This window comes from Orycteropus afer, unplaced genomic scaffold (genome assembly GCF_000298275.1).
Source record: "Orycteropus afer afer isolate SDZICR_OR568_19922 unplaced genomic scaffold, OryAfe1.0 scaffold00045, whole genome shotgun sequence".
In the NCBI taxonomy this organism is placed as follows: Eukaryota; Metazoa; Chordata; class Mammalia; order Tubulidentata; family Orycteropodidae; genus Orycteropus; species Orycteropus afer.
The window spans coordinates 11,921,851-11,937,749 of NW_006921632.1; the positions used below are offsets into that span (position 1 = coordinate 11,921,851).

Sequence of the window (15,899 nt, forward strand, 5' to 3'; positions counted from 1 at the left end):
TGTCATTCTTGGTAGGGTAGAGGGTCGACAAAAGAGGGGGAGGCCTTCAACGAGATGGATTTACACGGTGGCTGTGATGATGGGCTCAAGTGTATCAGGGATTGTGGGGCTGGCGCAGGATCGGGCAGTGTTTCGTTCTGCTGTGCATGGGGTCACTATGAGTCAGAAACAATTCAATGGCACTTAACAACAACAACAACACATTGCATCTTGGATCAGTATGAGGAGTATCACAATCTTAATAATATTATTTGTTACAATCCATGAGTACAGATGTGTTTCAGTTTACTTTGGCATTCTTTAATTTCTTGGCCCAGCATGAACATCAACACAGAACATTTAACCTTTTTAATTTTTTTAAATTTAAAAAAAATTTTCATTGTGATTTGGGTAAAGTTTACAAAGCATATTGGTTTTCCATTCAACAGTTCAGTTCATACACATTTTGTTTTGGGACATTGAATGCATTCCCCACAATTTAACACCACTCTTCCCACTTCCTCCCTATGTTTCCCATTTCTCCTTCTTTCTTAACCCTTCCCGATTCTGCGTTTTATCCCTGGGCAAATATCGCCCATTTGATCTCATATGGTTGATTGTTCTAAGTGTTGCATACATCCTGGTGTTATTGTTCACTTTATAGGCCTATTTTTTGACTAAAACTTGAGCCATGGGGGTGAATTCAGTTCCATACTTGAAGAGTGATTGAGGGCCATAGCCTGGAGGGCTCCACTAGTCTCTGTCTGACCAGTAAAACAGGTCATTTTTATTATTTTAATTTTTCATCCACATTCTTCCCCCACTCTGTGCAGGACTTTGTATTGTGATTCCTTTCAGAGTGGTCAGCAGTGATAGCTGGGTTTCTGAGGTGGTATCTCTATGGAAGTAGATTGCCCAGTCTTCCTTCTGAAGAATGGCTGGTGAGTTTGAACCACCAGCCTGCTGGTTAGCAGTCAAATGCCCTAAGCACTACGTCACCAGAGTCTCATTCATATTTCCACACCTCTTCAACTTGCATGTCGATCTATCTGTCAATCCACTCATAGATTATTGTTATTACTGTCATTGCAGGACTGCACCTGTAATAATATTTACCTTGTTGCATATAACTCTTGTATTCCTCCAAATGTCTTTTTTCCCCTTTTGTGCTGACCTCCCCTTTATTGTATACTGACTTTCCCTCCACCCAAGTTAATACAGGTCTAACCTCTGGTTAATGATTTACCCTTCCCTCTCCTCCCACTCTTGGTAACAAAGAATGTTTCTTTCGTACATAAACCCTTTCTTAATATTTTATTGTAGTGCTCTCATGCAATATTTTTCTTTTTTGATTGACTGGTTTTACTCACCATAATGTCCTCCAGGTTTATTTGTGTTATGAGGTGTTTCACAGATTTGTCACTATTCTTTAGTGTTGTGTAGTATTCCACTGTGTGTACATACCATAATTTGTTTATCCATTCAGCAGTTGATGGTCACATAGGTTCTTTCATCTTTTTACTGCTGTAAAGAGTGTCGTGAGGAACACAGGCATGCATGTATCTATTTGTGCCATGGCTCTTATTTCTGTAAGATATATACGTAGTAGTGAGATTTCTGGATCATAAGGTATTTCTATTTCCTGCTATTTAAGGAAATGTCATACTATTTTCTAAAGTGGTTACACCATTTTTTACACCACCAGAAGTGTAAGAGGGTTCCAGTCTTCTCACACCTATTGCCAGCTTTTGTTTTTTTCTGAACTTTTCTATTAATGCTAGGGTGAGACGATATCTCATTGGTATTTTGATTTGCATCTCTCTAATCACTAGTTGGAAGGAAGGTTGGGCAATCTACTTCCGTAGTGATACTGCCTCGGAAACCCAAGGAGGGGTCGCTATGAGTTGGGTCCGACTTGACGGCACATAACAGCAGCACAGCAATCACTAGTGATCATGAGCATTCGTCATGTGCTTGTTGGCTGCCTAAATGTCTTTTTTGGTGAAGGGTCTGTTCATGTCCTCTGCCCATTTTTTAAAAAAAATTGGATTGTTTGTCTTTTTGTGGTTGAGATGTTTAAGTTTCCTATAAATGTTAAAGCTTAGTCCCTTGTCTGATATGTTGTTACCATTTTTTTTTTTTTCAGTCTGTAGGTTATCTTTTTTGGCTTTTGGTGAAGTCTTCTGATGCACATAAAAATTTAATTTTTAGGAGGTCTCAGCTACTTAGTTTGTATTCTGCTGTTTGTACATTTTGTTATATTTAAAGGTGTATTTATGCCATGTATTAGGGTCCCTAAGTTTGCCCCTATTTTTGCTTTGATGATCTTTATAGTTTCAGGTTTTAGATTTATGTCTTTGATTCCTCTTGAGTTTTTTTTTTTTTTAATGGTGAAAAATAAGGAACTTGCTTCATTTTTTGCTAATGGATATCCAGTTTTGCCAGAACAATCTGTTGAAGAGACTATCTTTCCATATTTAGTGGATTTTGGCCCTTTGTCAAAGACCAACTTTCCATAAGTGGATGGATTTACTTCTGGGTTCTCAATTCCCTTGTATTGGTCTATGTGTCTGTTGTTGTACCGGGACCAGGCTCTTTTTACTATAGTAGCTGTACAGGTCAGGCTATGAGGTCTTCTACTTTGCTTTTCTTCTTTAGTAGTACTTTGCTTATCCAGGGTCTCTTTCTTGTCCTTATACATTTGATGATTAGTTTTTCAATTCTTTAAAGAATGATGATGGAATTTGAATTGGGATTACATTATATCTGTAAATCACTTTGGGTAATATTCACATTTTCATGATGTTAAGTGTTCCTATCCGTGAACATGTATATCTTTGCATTTATGTAGATCTCTACTGATTTCTTGAACTAGTGTTTTATAGTATTCTTTATATAGATCTCTTGTATGTCTGTTTAGATTTATTCTTAACTACTTCATCTTTTGGGAGCTCTAATAGTATACTGCCTAAGGCACGTGACTGCTAATCAGAAGGCTGGCGGTTCAAACCCACCAGCCACTCCTTGGAAAGAAGATGGGATAATCTACTTCCGTAGTGATACTGCCTCAGAAACCCAAAGCGGAGTCACTATGAGTTGGGTCCAACTCAATGGCAAATAACAACAACAACAACAACTTCATCTTTTTGGCAGTTATTGTAAGTTGTATTGTTTTCCTGATTTCTTTTCAGAATTCTCTGTTAGTGTAGAAAAATCCAACTGATTTTTATATTCTGATTTTGGTAGTTAAGGTTGTGTGTCAACTTGGCTGAGCATGGTTTTGAGTGGCTGGGCTGCTGGGTGTACTTATTCCCCATGATGAGACTGGCAATCAGCTCCATGGTGGAATCTACTGAAGCAACTTAATAGCTGCCTTAGGGATGTAGTTTGCTTCTAGTGTATAAGAAGCAGCTTTGAAGAAGATCTTGAGCTTTTTGGCACATCTGGATCCTGCATTTTGCCAAGTCTTCATCTCAATGGCCTGCCATGTTTTCTGCCAATCTTGGGACTGTTAATGGACTTGAATTTGTGGGGTCCCATGTGGTTTGATAATTTCGGTACTGTGCCATTTTATTTATTTATTTCTATTACCTAGTAGTTTTAAGCATGGTGTTATTCAGTTTCCATGTATTTGATTCTTTCTTTAATCTTCCTGTTGTTGATTTCTGATTTTTATAGCATTGTGATTTGAGAAGATGCTTTGTAGTATTTCATTTTTTTTTCCAGTTTATTGAGGTTTGCTTTGTGGCCTAACATATGATCTATTCTGAAGAATGTTCCATATGCACTGGAAAGGAATGTGTATTGTGCTGTTGTGTTAGGAGTGTTCTGTATATGTCTATGAGGTCAAGTTTGTTGATTGTGTTGTTTAGATCTTCTGATCTTTGTTTACTTTCTTTCTAGTTGTTCTGTCCTTTATTGAAAGTGGTATACTAAAGTTTCTTACTATTATTGTGGTGCTGCCTATTTCTATTTTTAAGTCTCTTAAAATCTGATATATGTATTTATGAACTCTTTCACTGTGTGAAGATGTTTATTATGGTTATGTCCTCTTTTTGGATTGACTCTGTAATCATTATATGATGTCCTTCCTTGTGTCTTTTGCTGGTTTCTGCCTTAAAGTCTGTTCTGGCTTGCTATTTTTCCCTGACCTTGGATGATTGACTCAGATGTATGCCCTGATCAAGACACTGCTGAATACCCAGGGAACTGGGGACTCTTGGAAATTCTGTGAGGTTCTGTTTCTGTCACAATCTCCTCTTTTGTATTCTGTCCTGAAAACCTTAGGTCCCTTAGTCTTCTGAGACTCTTGACTTTTTTTCTTTAGCTTGGGGTATCCACCGGGTTCCTTTGGGTTCCCTTTCCTTGTGGCAAGACTTGGAAACACTCTCTCAAGGCAGTAAGCTGGAGCAACTATGGCATTACTTTGTTTGTGTCTGGTCATGCAGGGATTGCTATTCTTATGTCCAATGTCTTAAAAGCCATTGGTTTATTTATTTTGTCCAGTTTTGATTGTTTCAAGTAGAAAGATAAAAATCTATTAGTCATTACTCCATATTTGGTGGAAGAAGTTTATTTGTCCATTTTTGGGGAGACAGAGTTTAATTTATATATAAATCACTTACCTATTTTGGTCAGATCATGTTAGATGTCACATTACATGTAGCAAAATAAATGCACTTAATTTTATATAGTGGCTATGCTATAGTTAAGGAGCTCTGGTAGTGTAGTGCCTAAGGCATTTGACTGCTAACCAGAAGGCTTGAGGTTCAAATCCACCAGCCATTCCTCAGAAGGAGGGTTGGATAATCTATTTCCATAGTGATACCATCTCAGAAACCCAAGGAGGGATCACTATGAGTTGAAGCTGACTCGACAGCAGTGAGTTTTTTGAGTATGCTATAGTTAAAATTAGCTAATGTTCTTTTTTTCAGGAGCTCTGGTAGCATAGTGGCTAAGACACTTGACTGCTAACCAGAAGGCTGGCGGTTCAAACCCACCAGCCACTCCTCGGAAGGAAGGTTGGGCAATCCTACTTCCGTAGTGATTCTGCCTCGGAAACCCAAGGAGGGGTCGCTATGAGTCGGGGCCGACTCGATGGCACATAACAACAACAACAACAACATAGTTAAAATTAGCTAATGTTCTTTTTTTCAGGTACTAATCCCTAATATGTTTCATTTTTCCAAAGTAGTGTTTATTGAAAGATAATTTTTCATTCAATTAAGATATTCTTGGTAGTATATTGTTATAAAGCACTGGCACTAAAGATAGAAAATCTGGGCTGAAATGGGTCCTTCCATTTATTGCTACACCTCTTGGAATGTTGCCTAATGTCTCTGAATCTTTGACCACTCATCTGTAAAATATAGCTAATAAAAATGGGATTATGGAGGAGATGGTATAACATAAAATATATTCATCACGTTATACATATTAGGCCAGGTGATTGAATTTAAGGACGGGAGCTCTGGTAGCATAGTGGCTAAGACACTTGCCTGCTAACCAGACGGCTGGTGGTTCAAACCCACCAGCCACTCCTCGGAAGGAAGGTTGGGCAATCCTACTTCCGTAGTGATACTGCCTCGGAAACCCAAGGAGGGGTCGCTATGAGTCAGGGCCGACTTGACGGCACATAACAACAACAACAACAACATTCTTCTCCCTTGTAATTCTGCATTTTTCTAGTGTGCAGATAACTGTGGCTTTAGTTATCAAAAGAGGATTACTTACTGCATTGGGATCCAGCCTACTAAGAAAAATAAGCCACATCAGCTTTGGCCTATAGACTATCGAGAATGCCCTGTGTTGCCTTCTCCTCACATTTATAAATGCAATGTTAAGAGCTGTTTGAATGTGGCCACTTGGACAGTTGGAAAATGGAGCAAGGTTAGTATATAGTAATGAATTTAAAACCTCATTAAGACTATCTAGGTGTGGAATACCTGGTCATCTGTATGTGTAACTAGTTTACCGACATCCTCAGAGTTGTCTCATATCCCTATCGCCTAAAAACCACTTTCTCAGTTATTTGTGTATCTTCCTTTCTATGCTTGCTATGTCCTACCCCTAAGAAGAGACCACAACTAATACTCATTTCTATTCCTCAGAGAGCCTTACACTGTGACTTACACTTTGAATAAATGTCCAGGAAATACTTATTGGCTATGTAAATAAGTAAATAAATCTAATATATGAGTAATAAAAATTATTTGGTTTATAAATCATTCCCAATTTACTTGATGGAAAGCAAATAAATATTGGTCTGCAATATCACCATCTGAATTAATGAAAACAAACTCTCAGTAGTCTTAATAACCATCATTAATTAATGTTTATTAAGTATTTACAATGTACAATCTAACTTCCTATTATAAATAATAGGAAGTTAGGAGCTCTAGTGGCTTAGTGCCTAAGATATTTGACTTCTAACCAGAAGACTGGCAGTTCAAACCCACCAGTCACTCCTCGGAAGGAAGATTGGGCAATCCACTTCCATAGCAATACTGCCCTGGAAACCCAAGGAGGAATTGCTATGAGTCAGATCTGACTTGACAGCAGTGGGTTTAGTAATTGACAATAATTGAGTCAGGATTATGCCTAAGGATTTCCCCATCTTTGACTGCCTAGCCTGCAGGCTATTTTTAGCATTTACATTAGTTCTCTCCACTATTGACCATCATTTTGTTTCAAAATAGCCTAGTCTGAGAGGAAGAAGCATGGGTTTACTGGCCTTATTATCCAGTTTGGGAGCACTGATAGTGTAGTGCCTAAGGCATTTGACTGCTAACCAGAAGGTTAGTGGTTCAAACCCAAAAGCCACTCCTTGGAAGGAAGATTGGGTAATCTACTTCCATAGAGATACCATCTCAGAAACCCAAGGAAGGTAATCTACAAGTCGAATCAACTTGATGGCAGTGAGTTTGGTTTGGTTTTATTATCCAGTTTATAATTTACCTTCACTGTTTATTCTGTTCACAGTGCTCAGTGACTTGTGGAATTGGGATAATGGAGAGAAGAGTGGAATGTATGGCTGAAACTGGTTGGTTTAGTGATTTATGTTTAAAGCGTTTAAAACCAGAGGCTCAAAAGAAATGTTATGTCAATGACTGTAAGTAATAGACTTCAAAAATCTACCTACTACCTAAGTGTTCCTAAGACAATTTAATTTAAATTCAAAAAGTAAATATTTGTAGTAGTCATATACTCTGCAAAGTGAAGTGTACATATTTTTAGAGTATAGTAATATTTTTATGATTAAGTTCATTCTGTGTTTTCAATTTGTTTGGTGCTGATAAATTGTATTTACTTGTTCTTGCAGGTAAAACATTTACGAGCTGTAAAGAAATCCAAGTGAAAAACAACCTTAGTAAAGATGGTGAATATTACCTTAACATTGAGGGAAGAAATATAAAGGTATTGTGAAAACAGTTCCTATTTTATTTTAACGTTGATGATTGACTTTTGAAGAAACTGTTCTAGATATTTGCATTTTCCTTTCAGATTCACTGTGCAGGCATGCAGTTGGAGAATCCCAAGGAATATATATCATTGGTCAAAGGTGAAGAAGACAACTTTTCCGAAGTATACGGCTTTAGGTACCAGCTCTGTTTTGGACTATCTAGGACTGCTAACCAGAAGGCTGGCGGTTCAAACCCACCAGCCACTCCTCGGAAGGAAGGTTGGGCAATCCTACTTCCGTAGTGATAACTGCCTCGGAAACCCAAGGAGGGGTCGCTATGAGTCGGGCCGACTCGACGGCACATAACAACAACAACAACAACAAGGCATTTTTATAGGATCCCTGGGTGATGTAAACAGTTTGCACTGGACTAGCTCTGGTAGCATAGTGCCTAAGGCACTTGACTGCTAACCAGAAGGCTGGTGGTTCAAACCCACCAGCCACTCCTGGGAAGGAAGGTTGGGCAATCTACTTCCATAGTGATACTGCCTTGGAAACCTAAGGAAGGGTTGCTATGAGTCGGAGCTGACTCCACGGCAAATAACAACAACTACTACTACTAGCATAGTGCCTAAGGCTCTTGACTGCTAACCAGAAAGCTGGCAGTTCAAACCCACCAGCCACTCCTCAGAAGGAAGGTTGGGCAATCTACTTCATAGTGATACTGCCACGGAAACTCAAGGAGTGGTCGCTATGAGTCGGGTCCCACTCGATGGCATTTAACAACAACTACTCAAAAAGTTGGCAGTTCAAACCCACCTAATGTGCACCATAGAAGAAAGGCCAGACAATCTACTTCTTTTAATATTACAGCCAAGAAAATCCTACAGAGCAGTTAACTCTATAACACATGAGATCATACTGAGTCAGAATCAATCGATGGCCAAGGGTTTTGGGGTTTGGTGTATTTTTACAGTCTTTTACAAGAATTAAGGAGCTCTGGTTGTGTAGTGGCTAAGGCATTTAACTGCTAACCAGAAGGCTGGTGGTTCAAACCCACCAGCCACTCCTTGGAAGGAAGGTTGGGCAATCTGCTTCTGTAATGATACCGCCTTGGACCCAAGGAGGGGTCGCTATGAGTCGGATCTGACTCGACAGCAATGTGTTTAAAAGAATTAAAAATTCCAGCCTCCATAGTGATAATTGAATAGCTCACATAGAGGACAAGTAATTCAGAAGCAGGTAAAAATATTAGAACTTAAGCCAGATTTTGTTAAGACATAATAAAGATTTGCATGTTAACATGTGCTCACAGGGTGACTATGTGCATTTTCTTGAAATTAAATTAATTCCAATAACAAAAGCTAGGAGAAATACAGACGTATTATTTTTCTCCAACTATTCTTTAATTTCAGATTGAAAGTTTTATATGTCAATCTTGAGTGAATTTTAGTCCTTTCCCATTTAACTTATTAACATCATAGTATTGAAGCCAAGAGTTTGTCTTTTACCTCCCACTTCCAAAATGTGCTGTTTATCTATATTATGGTCCAATAACCATATAAAAAAAAATAAAGATATTTTGATGTTATTACAGACTACAAAATCCATACGAATGCCCTTTCAATGGTAGTAGGAGGCACGACTGTGAATGTAAAAATGACTACCTGGCTGCTGGATACACAGTCTTCAACAAAATAAGAATTGATCTCACTTCTATGCAAATTAAAAGTAAGTGCCTAATTCTATTTATGAAATGAAAAGCCTCCATTTTCAAGGCCTAACAATATACTAGTGTATGTGGTAGAGTATATAGAAGGACCTAACATTGTATTTTAATTATTTAGAAACATACATTTAAGTCATTTGCTAAAATTGTACTTCCTATCCTTAACATAATGCAATGGTAATGACATGGATATGCTCCTGCCTAAGACAAAACGCTCTACATTAAAAATCCCAACTACATTAAAAGTAAGGAAATTAACATACCCAACATACTTGTATAAGATTTTTAGGGACTTTAAAGTAATAATTAACATTGCTTTCAAATTAAAATTTAAAATATTTTTCATACATTAAAGCTCCCTAGGGGGAGCTCTGGTGGTGTAGTGCCTAAGGCATTTGACTGCTAGTCAGGTTGGCAATTCAAACCCACCAGCCACTCCTTGGAAGGAAGGTTGGGTAATCTACTTCCATAATGATACCACCTCAAAAACCCAAGAAGAGGTCACTATGAGTTGGATTCCACTCCATGGCAGTGAGTTTGTGTTTGTTATACACCTTTTCATCTCCTTTTTTTTTCTCTTTCCTTCCTCACACTTGTGTTGCAAAAACACAGTATTGGTTTACTTAAACCTTTCACACACTCTACACCTGCCCCATGGAGCTGAATGTGGCAAATGATACAGCCATGTTGACTGTTGCTGTTGTTATGTGCCATCAAGTCCCCAACTCATAGCAACTCTTTCTTGGGTTTCTGAGGCAGTATCACTAGAAGTAGATTGCCCAACCTTCTTTCTAAGGAGTGGCTGGTGGGTTTGAACTGCCAGCCTTCTGGTTAGCAGTCAAGTGCCTTAGGCTAGCCATGTTGACTAGTATAAATTTAAATGAATGACTACTAAATTCTCTGGTGATGTAGTGCCTAAGGCATTTGACTGCTAATCAGATGGCTGACAGTTCAAGCCTACCAGCCACTCCTCAGAAGGAAGGTTGGGTAATCTACTTCCAAAGTGATACTGCCTTGGAAACCCAAGGAGAGGTTGCTATGAATTGGATCCAACTGGACAGCACATAACAACAACAACAATTTAGCACTGCTGAGTATCCCTATTCCACTTTTCTAGCCCATTCAACTAATTTACCTAACCCTCCTGTTTGCATAACTGTCTAACTCACACCTTCTTCTCTAGCCTCAGATTTCTAAAATTTCTAACACCTCCACTCCAATAACTCATTGCTGATGATCTTATCTCCACTTTCACTGAGAAAATAAAAAATAAACAAGAAGAGAATTTCCATCAACTTCCACAATCACATTTACCCACCCACCTAAATCTTTATTCATATAATTTGCTTCTCTTCTATTACTGTGGATGACCTGCCCACACGTCCATAGAAGGCAAACACTTTCCACTGTGCTCTAGATTCACTGTCTTTACCCTAGTTAATAATATAATTTCAGCAAATTTCTCCTTTTACGTCATCATTTTTCTTCTCTGATGAACCATTTACATCTTGCCTAGAGATACATGCTCTTATTTTTTTAATCTTCATTAAAAAGAAATCCTCTTTAGCACCTCCTCTCTAGCCACTGTTCAATTTCTCTGTTTTCCTACGTAATAACATTTCTTAAGTTACTGATTATTCCCACTATCTGATTTCTCTTCTATGCTCTCTTGGACTCACTGTAATCTGTCTCTCATTCATACCACTCACAGGAAATGTTGTTGTTGTTGTTATGTGCAGTCGAGTTGGACCCGACTCATAGCGACCCTTCCTTGGGTTTCTGAGGCAGTATCACTACGGAAGTAGATTGCCCCATCTTCCTTCCAAGGAGTGGCTAGTGGGTTTGAACCATCAGCCTTCTGGTTAGTAGTCAAGTGCCTTAGCCACTATGCTACCAGAGCTCCCCTCACAGGAAATAGTCCTTATCAAAACCATCAATGTTCTTCATTTTCCTAAATCCAATGATAAAATGTTGCCTTTCATTTTACTTAACCAAGTATTTGGTTTCAAGCACACCACCCTGTCCTGATTTTGTGTGTGTAATGGCTATTCTTTCTCCCGTGTTTCTCAAATATGCTAGTTCCTCTTCATCTTCCATAACAATAAATGCTGAAGAGTTTCATGATTCTGTAATTCCATTGGAGATTTCATTTAATTTATAGGCTTCAAATGTTGTTGTTTGTTATTATGTGCCATCTAGTTGAACCCGACTCATAGCGATCCCTCCTTGGGTTTCCAAGGCGGTATCACTACGGAAGTAGATTGCCCAACCTTCCTTCCAAGGAGTGGCTGGTGGGTTTGAGCCCCCAGCCTTCTGGTTAGCAGTCAAGTGTCTTAGGCGCTATGCTACCAGAGCTCCCAGGCTTCAATACCATATATTAAATAATAGTCCCAAATGTATGTCTCCATCTTGAACTATTTTCCTGAACACCAAAATCAACTGCCTACTTAGCATATCCATGTGAACATCAATGTTGTTGTTGTTGTTTTTAATTGGGTACTGTTGAGTCAATTCTAACTCATAGTTAACCTATTAAAAAAAAAAAAAAAAAAAACAACCTCACTGCTGTGGAGTTGAACCCGACTCATAGTGACCCCTCTTTGGGTTTCCGAGGCAGTATCACTACAGAAGTAGATTGCCCAACTTTCCTTTATGACAAGTGGCTGGTGGGTTTGAACCACTAGCCTTCTGGTTAGCTGTCAGATGATCTCATACTTAATGTATTCAAAACCGAACTTCCAATATTTCCTGCCAAACTTGGTTCTTCTATCCCAAATTTTCATCATTTTAGTAAATAGCAACTAAATTCGTTCCAGTTATTCTGGCTATAATTTACCACCACCCTAATCCTTTCCCTTTTATCACCCACCACACACAATCCATCATAGAATCCTGTCAATTTTATCTTCACAATACATACTGAATCTCACACTTTCCCTCCATTTGCTACCACCTGGATCCAAGTCCACATCATTTTTCACTTAGATTATTATATCTTCCAACTGATATTCCTGTTTTAGTATTGCAACACTCTTGCCTCTCCCAACCTAGATTCTATTCTCAGTGGAGAAGCTAATGTGCTCTTATAAAACATAAGCAATGACGTGTCCTCTGAGTACTTCTCAAAATTCTCCAATTCTTTCCTATTCAGGGAATTCTGGACTTCTTTCAATTGTCAGCAAAACTTAACATGACCTGCCCACACTGATTATATCTTTGACCTCATCACTTACCATTCCCTTTCTTGCCCATTCTGCTCCAAACACAATGGCCTCTTCGTTGTTCCTTGAACACACCACGCATGTCTCAGTCTTAAAGTCTTTTCACTTAACTCTTCCATCTGTCTGGAATTCTTTCCCCACAATTATTTCTATGGTTTAGCCATTTATTTCCTTTGAGTCTCCACTCAAATTCACCTTTTTAATGAGGACATTATGTAGCACTCCCCACCCCTAAACTCTTCTTCCAATCTTCTTCCTTGGTTCATTTTCCCCCATAGCAGTCATCACTTCTTACATACTACAGTATTTGCTATTTTACTTGTGTCCCTCTGGTAACATTCGAGTTCCATCAGCCCCTATTGCATGCATTGTTGTGTTCCTAATACATATAATAGTGCCAGTATATAAGCAATTTAAATATTTGTTGAATAAAAAGTCTTCATTTTCCTTAAGAAGCTGTTGGAACAGATTTCTGAAGAACAATCTGGAAAACAAATTGAAGATAAAAAATGGGAAAACTGAATTTTTTAAAAAATAATTTATATTTGTTGTTGTTGAAAATGTACACAGCAAAACATACACAAATTCAACAGTTTCTACATGTACATATCAGTGACATTGATTACAATCTAGAAATTCTGCACTTGTAATTCAGCCACGTTTTTTGAATGAATTCCTCCATCATGAACATAAATTCACTGCCCCTAAGTTTCTTTTCTGGGAGTTCTGGTGACATAGTGCCTAAGGCATTTGACTGCTACCCAGAAGGCTAGCAGTTCAAATCCACCAGCCACTCTTTGGAAGGAAGATTGGGCAATCTACTTTTGTAGCGATACCTCCTCGGAAACCTAAGGAGGGGTTGCTATGAGTTGAATTGACTCAATGGCAGTGATTTTTTTTTTTTTTTTTGCTTTAAGTTTCTTCTCTGACCTTTAGATTTGCTCTCATCAATTTGATCCCATACAGATAGTTTCTCAAAAGCGCACCATGCCCAAGGCAGACATTCTTTACTAATGAAGCTATACTATTGATTAAATAAGACTCCAGGTGTTGTTTTTGATTTAAGATTTAAAAATTATTCCAGAGCAGTAATTTTGAGGGTTCATACAATCTTTATGGCTTCAAAATGTCTGGATTCCATGAGAATTTGCAATTCTGTTCTGCAGGGAAAATGAGTTTTGGAAAGAGGGAGCAGCATGAACAAAACAAGGAAAAAGTGAAGCATCTTGGTATCATCAAAGAATAAAACATAGTTCAATTTGGTCTAAATATAAATGAAGTTTGAGGATGGTGTCTGGGGAAGGACATCATGCTAATAAGTAAAGGAGATGGTCAGCAATAAAGAGGAATACCCTTAGCAAGATGGATTGACACAGTGGCTGCAACAGTGGGCTCGAACAGCAGTGAATGTGAGGATGGCACAGACTGAGCAGCATTTTTTTCTGTTGTTATAGGGTCATTATAAGTTGAAATCAACTCCACACCTAACAACAACATCTTGTGAGAGAAGTTCCCAGGAATTAGATCATGAAAGGAAATGTATATTAATCTAAGAAATTGAATTTTATCTTGTAAATTATGGGAGGCATCGGGTAAAAGTATAAGCAGAAGAGAGAAAATATGTGATTGAAGGGAGTACAAATTGTATCCATGAAGTGGATTAGGAAGTTAATGTAATAATTCAGGTAGAAAGTTATGAGGGCCTGAATTAAGGACATAGTCATTATAGAGAAATAGATGGATTTGAGAAATATTGAAAAGGTAGACTCCATAGGATTTACTGACTAATGAAATGTGGAATATTTGAAAATATTTCCAAAATAACCTGGTGGATGGTGATATTGTTCAGTGAGATAACTACAGGAAACAAGCTGGGAGAAAATGATAATGGATTTAGCTTTGAATACTGTTAGAGATATCTGTAGGCCATCCAAGTAATTATGTCCAATAGCAGATTTTTTTTTTTGAAAGCTTATAGCAGCTATGTACATTTAAAAATAATTTTTAGTATAAAAAAATTTCTATTTATTATTTGAAGATTAGGGAAAATATAGACGCAAAAAAAAAAAAAAAGAAGGAAAAATATCACAGAGATGACTACTACTAACATTATACTTCCAATTCTAGTTTTATCTGTGCCTGTCTGAGTAGGTGTATGTTTTTAACACAAGAACAGGATTATTTCAAGGATATTATTTTTATAATCTAATTAAGAAAAAATAACAATGTTCTGTTTATTTTTTTACATGACATTTACCTTTCTTTTAGATAATTATTTTTTATTGAAATATAATTTATGTACAATGAAATACACAAAACCAAAGTGACATGGGTTTATGTATTTTTTTTTTTGCAGTGTTTTCCCCTGACTCCCCTCCCACTCCTGGTAACCAACAAAGAAAGTTTCCTTCCATAGATTAACCTTTCCTTGACTTATTACAATAATGAAGTAGTACTGTTATATTTGTCCTTCTGTGGTTGACTTATTTCACTCAGTATAACCCCCTCCCAATTCATCCATGTTATGCAGTGCTTTGCAGATTCTACATTATTCTTTAGTGTTGCATAGTATTCCATTGTGTGTATGTGCCATGGTTTGTTTTTAATTCTTCTGTTGATGGGTACATAGTTGTTTCCATCTTTTTTCTATTGTAAATAGTGCTGCGATTAACAGGGTGTACACCTATCTGTTCTTGCGCTGGCTCTCACTTCTTTAAGATATATACCTAAAATGGGATTGCTGAGGAGGCAGTGGCAGGGATCCAGGAAAAGGGAGGGAACCCAGGCCATACTCCACAAGCGACAAGGTGGGAAAGTGGAGGAAAGGAGAGAAAAAGGCCAGGGGAACTAGGACAGAGCGAGGAGGCTATGGCAGGGATCCAGGTAAGGTGAGGTTGGAGACATTTCAAACAGCTAAGGGAAACAAACTTGTCTGTCAGTTTGTCCTACTGTGGTAGTGTGTTTCTGTGAGGCCACCAGTGTTTCAAACCCAGCAGGGTGCACATGGTGCACAGGTTTCAACATGGCTTGCAGACTGAGACAGACTAGGAAGAATGAAGAGGCCATTAACTTCTCAAAGAATTGGCCAGGCAAAACCTTATGAATAGCAGAGAAAAACTGTCTGATACATTACTGTGCAACTTTATGAATAGCCTGGAAACACTGTCCAATACAGAGAAGGAAAATGAGCCACTTAGGTTAGAAGGCTCTCAAAATATGACTGGGAAAGAGCTGCATCATCAGAGTAAATCCAGCCTAACTGATATGGATAAGGAAAAGCTTTCAAGACCTCCATTTGCTGACATAACATGACTCAAATTGAGGAGAAACAGCTGCAAATTATCCATTAATAATTGAAACATGCAATGTATGAAATATGAATGAAGGAAAATTGGAAGTTGTCAAAAATGAAATGGAATGCAGAAAGATTGATATCCTCGGCATTAGTGAGCTAAAATGGACTGGTTTGGGCCATTTTGAATCAGACAACCATATGATCTACTATGCCAGGAATGACAATTTGAAGAGGAATGGTGTAACATTCATCATCAGAAAGGATGTTTCAAGA

General features: G+C 38.0%; 1 protein-coding gene across 1 annotated transcript in view; it reads left to right on the forward strand.

The window, feature by feature from the left end:
• The window catches only part of ADAMTS20 (ADAM metallopeptidase with thrombospondin type 1 motif 20), a 262,945-nt gene that overhangs the window by 189,410 nt on the left and 57,636 nt on the right, over window positions 1-15,899 (forward strand). Inside the window, exons 32-36 of the mRNA XM_042780536.1 lie at window positions 5,668-5,868; window positions 6,961-7,090; window positions 7,301-7,395; window positions 7,483-7,577; window positions 8,979-9,112. Coding sequence (XP_042636470.1) covers window positions 5,668-5,868; window positions 6,961-7,090; window positions 7,301-7,395; window positions 7,483-7,577; window positions 8,979-9,112 — 655 coding nt within the window. The remainder of the gene's footprint in view (window positions 1-5,667; window positions 5,869-6,960; window positions 7,091-7,300; window positions 7,396-7,482; window positions 7,578-8,978; window positions 9,113-15,899) is intronic.